This window comes from Olea europaea, unplaced genomic scaffold (assembly GCF_002742605.1).
Source record: "Olea europaea var. sylvestris unplaced genomic scaffold, O_europaea_v1 scaffold25721, whole genome shotgun sequence".
Taxonomy (NCBI): domain Eukaryota; kingdom Viridiplantae; phylum Streptophyta; class Magnoliopsida; order Lamiales; family Oleaceae; genus Olea; species Olea europaea.
The window spans coordinates 1-1,570 of record NW_019244017.1 but is presented as its reverse complement, the minus strand read 5'-3'; the positions used below and the strand labels follow the sequence as shown (position 1 = coordinate 1,570).

Here is a 1,570-nt window from a genome sequence, read left to right as displayed (position 1 = left end):
TAAGCATTCAATTAATAGCAACAAACAAATCTTATGCAACAAATTGAATGAATTATACTAGTAAAAGTAAATAAACATTAATCTAGGAAGTAGAAAGTAAATGAGACACCAAAATCAGGAAAATGATGAACATGAATCAAATCTACTCATTCTAGAAGTAAATAATAACAATGCTATTTGAATTGTGACGTCTAAGTAAGAATGAAACAGGATGACATGGACAGCGAGTCGAAAAGGAAAACTGCAACACACCATTTGTAATCCTCTGAAGTGTTTTCCTCGTCGAATCCATTTTGTATCGCTCCGAACCAATACGAAATATCCGTTCTCCTGTTATTTGAATATATATTAACTTTGGTACATACACTAATACAGAATATATGCTGGCCAACCCTCGTTAACACCCAAAAGCAAATGTGTTAATTGGATAAGAGAATGCCACACCAGGATTGCAGGCTGGCGTACCTGGACGCAGCTTTACACAAAGAACTGACTTACGCGAAACATGATTTTTGTTCTTCAAAACAATGGGAACAGCAACAGTTTGTTCTTTCTTCCTCTTCTCTACTGCAGCAACTGCTCGTGTAGCTTCCTGTAGAGGTATAAACAATATTATCGCTTGCATAATTCGGTGTTTTCCACTTGCAAAATATTGAAGTTCTCAGTCCATGAGCAACTATGCTCAGCAAACCTCATTAGCTTTCTTAGAGTTCCTCTCAATTGACTTTGACCATTTCAAACTAGAGCCACCAACACTCAACACCTTGGAAATCTTAAGAGAAAATCCACGAGTTGATCTTGTATAGATTGCACCTCTCTTCCTTGATAGCAATAGCTTCCGGCTACGCCAGCAAAAAGGGAAAGTAACATGGCCATGCATCATTAGTTTCTCCCCAAAAGGAAACATAAATAATATATCCTTGAGGATTAGAAAAAGAGAGATGAAAAGAGCTGATGGTATACCTGATCGTGGATAGGGAACTATCATCTGGCATTGAACGAGAATTATATATAAAATTTCTCCAGTAAGTAGCTCTTTTCCATGGAAATAGGTATGGCCGCACTTTCTGAATTCGTACGGAGTTGTTATGTTTTCCTGATAATTGTGTGTCACGCAATTTCCACACCAATGAGAATTTAGAAGTTTTACGTGTCTTTGCAAAACCTGAAAATTTATTCCAGTTATATCTTGTCCACAGTGATCACCTTAAAATTTACAACACCGTTGTTTTATGGAACAAATTCTACAAATAACCCAAAAGAAAAGATGAAGATTTTATTAATTGAGGACAGGATGCAAGGACAAGAAATGCAGTTACAGCATAGAAGGTATTGAGTCAATAACTATGCTGTAAACATAATGATGCAGCAGAAAAAAGTAATGGGAACCCTGTGATGTATAATAAGATATATCATGCCACCAAATCGATGATGGCCATTCATTTCACAAGCCAACCTCAAGTCCCAAGCTTCTAGAACAGAAGAACATTTTCCTGGAAGCTGTGCAGAAATTATATGGAGAAATCGGAGTGCTCAAGCTTCAGAAGCCGACTTTTGATGCGGAGAACTG

At 37.1% G+C, this 1,570-nt stretch overlaps 1 protein-coding gene across 1 annotated transcript; it reads right to left on the bottom strand.

Moving 5' to 3' along the window:
- Positions 1-17: 17 nt before the first annotated feature.
- LOC111382895 (zinc finger CCCH domain-containing protein 7-like) lies at positions 18-1,459 on the bottom strand. The gene is made up of 4 exons (XM_023006930.1): positions 964-1,459; positions 692-842; positions 445-592; positions 18-330 (listed from the first exon to the last, which is right to left on the bottom strand). Exons 1-4 carry the CDS (start codon positions 993-995, stop codon positions 152-154), a joined length of 510 nt encoding a protein of 169 aa, XP_022862698.1. The 5' UTR covers positions 996-1,459; the 3' UTR covers positions 18-151.
- Between the last annotated feature and the right edge of the window lie 111 nt (positions 1,460-1,570).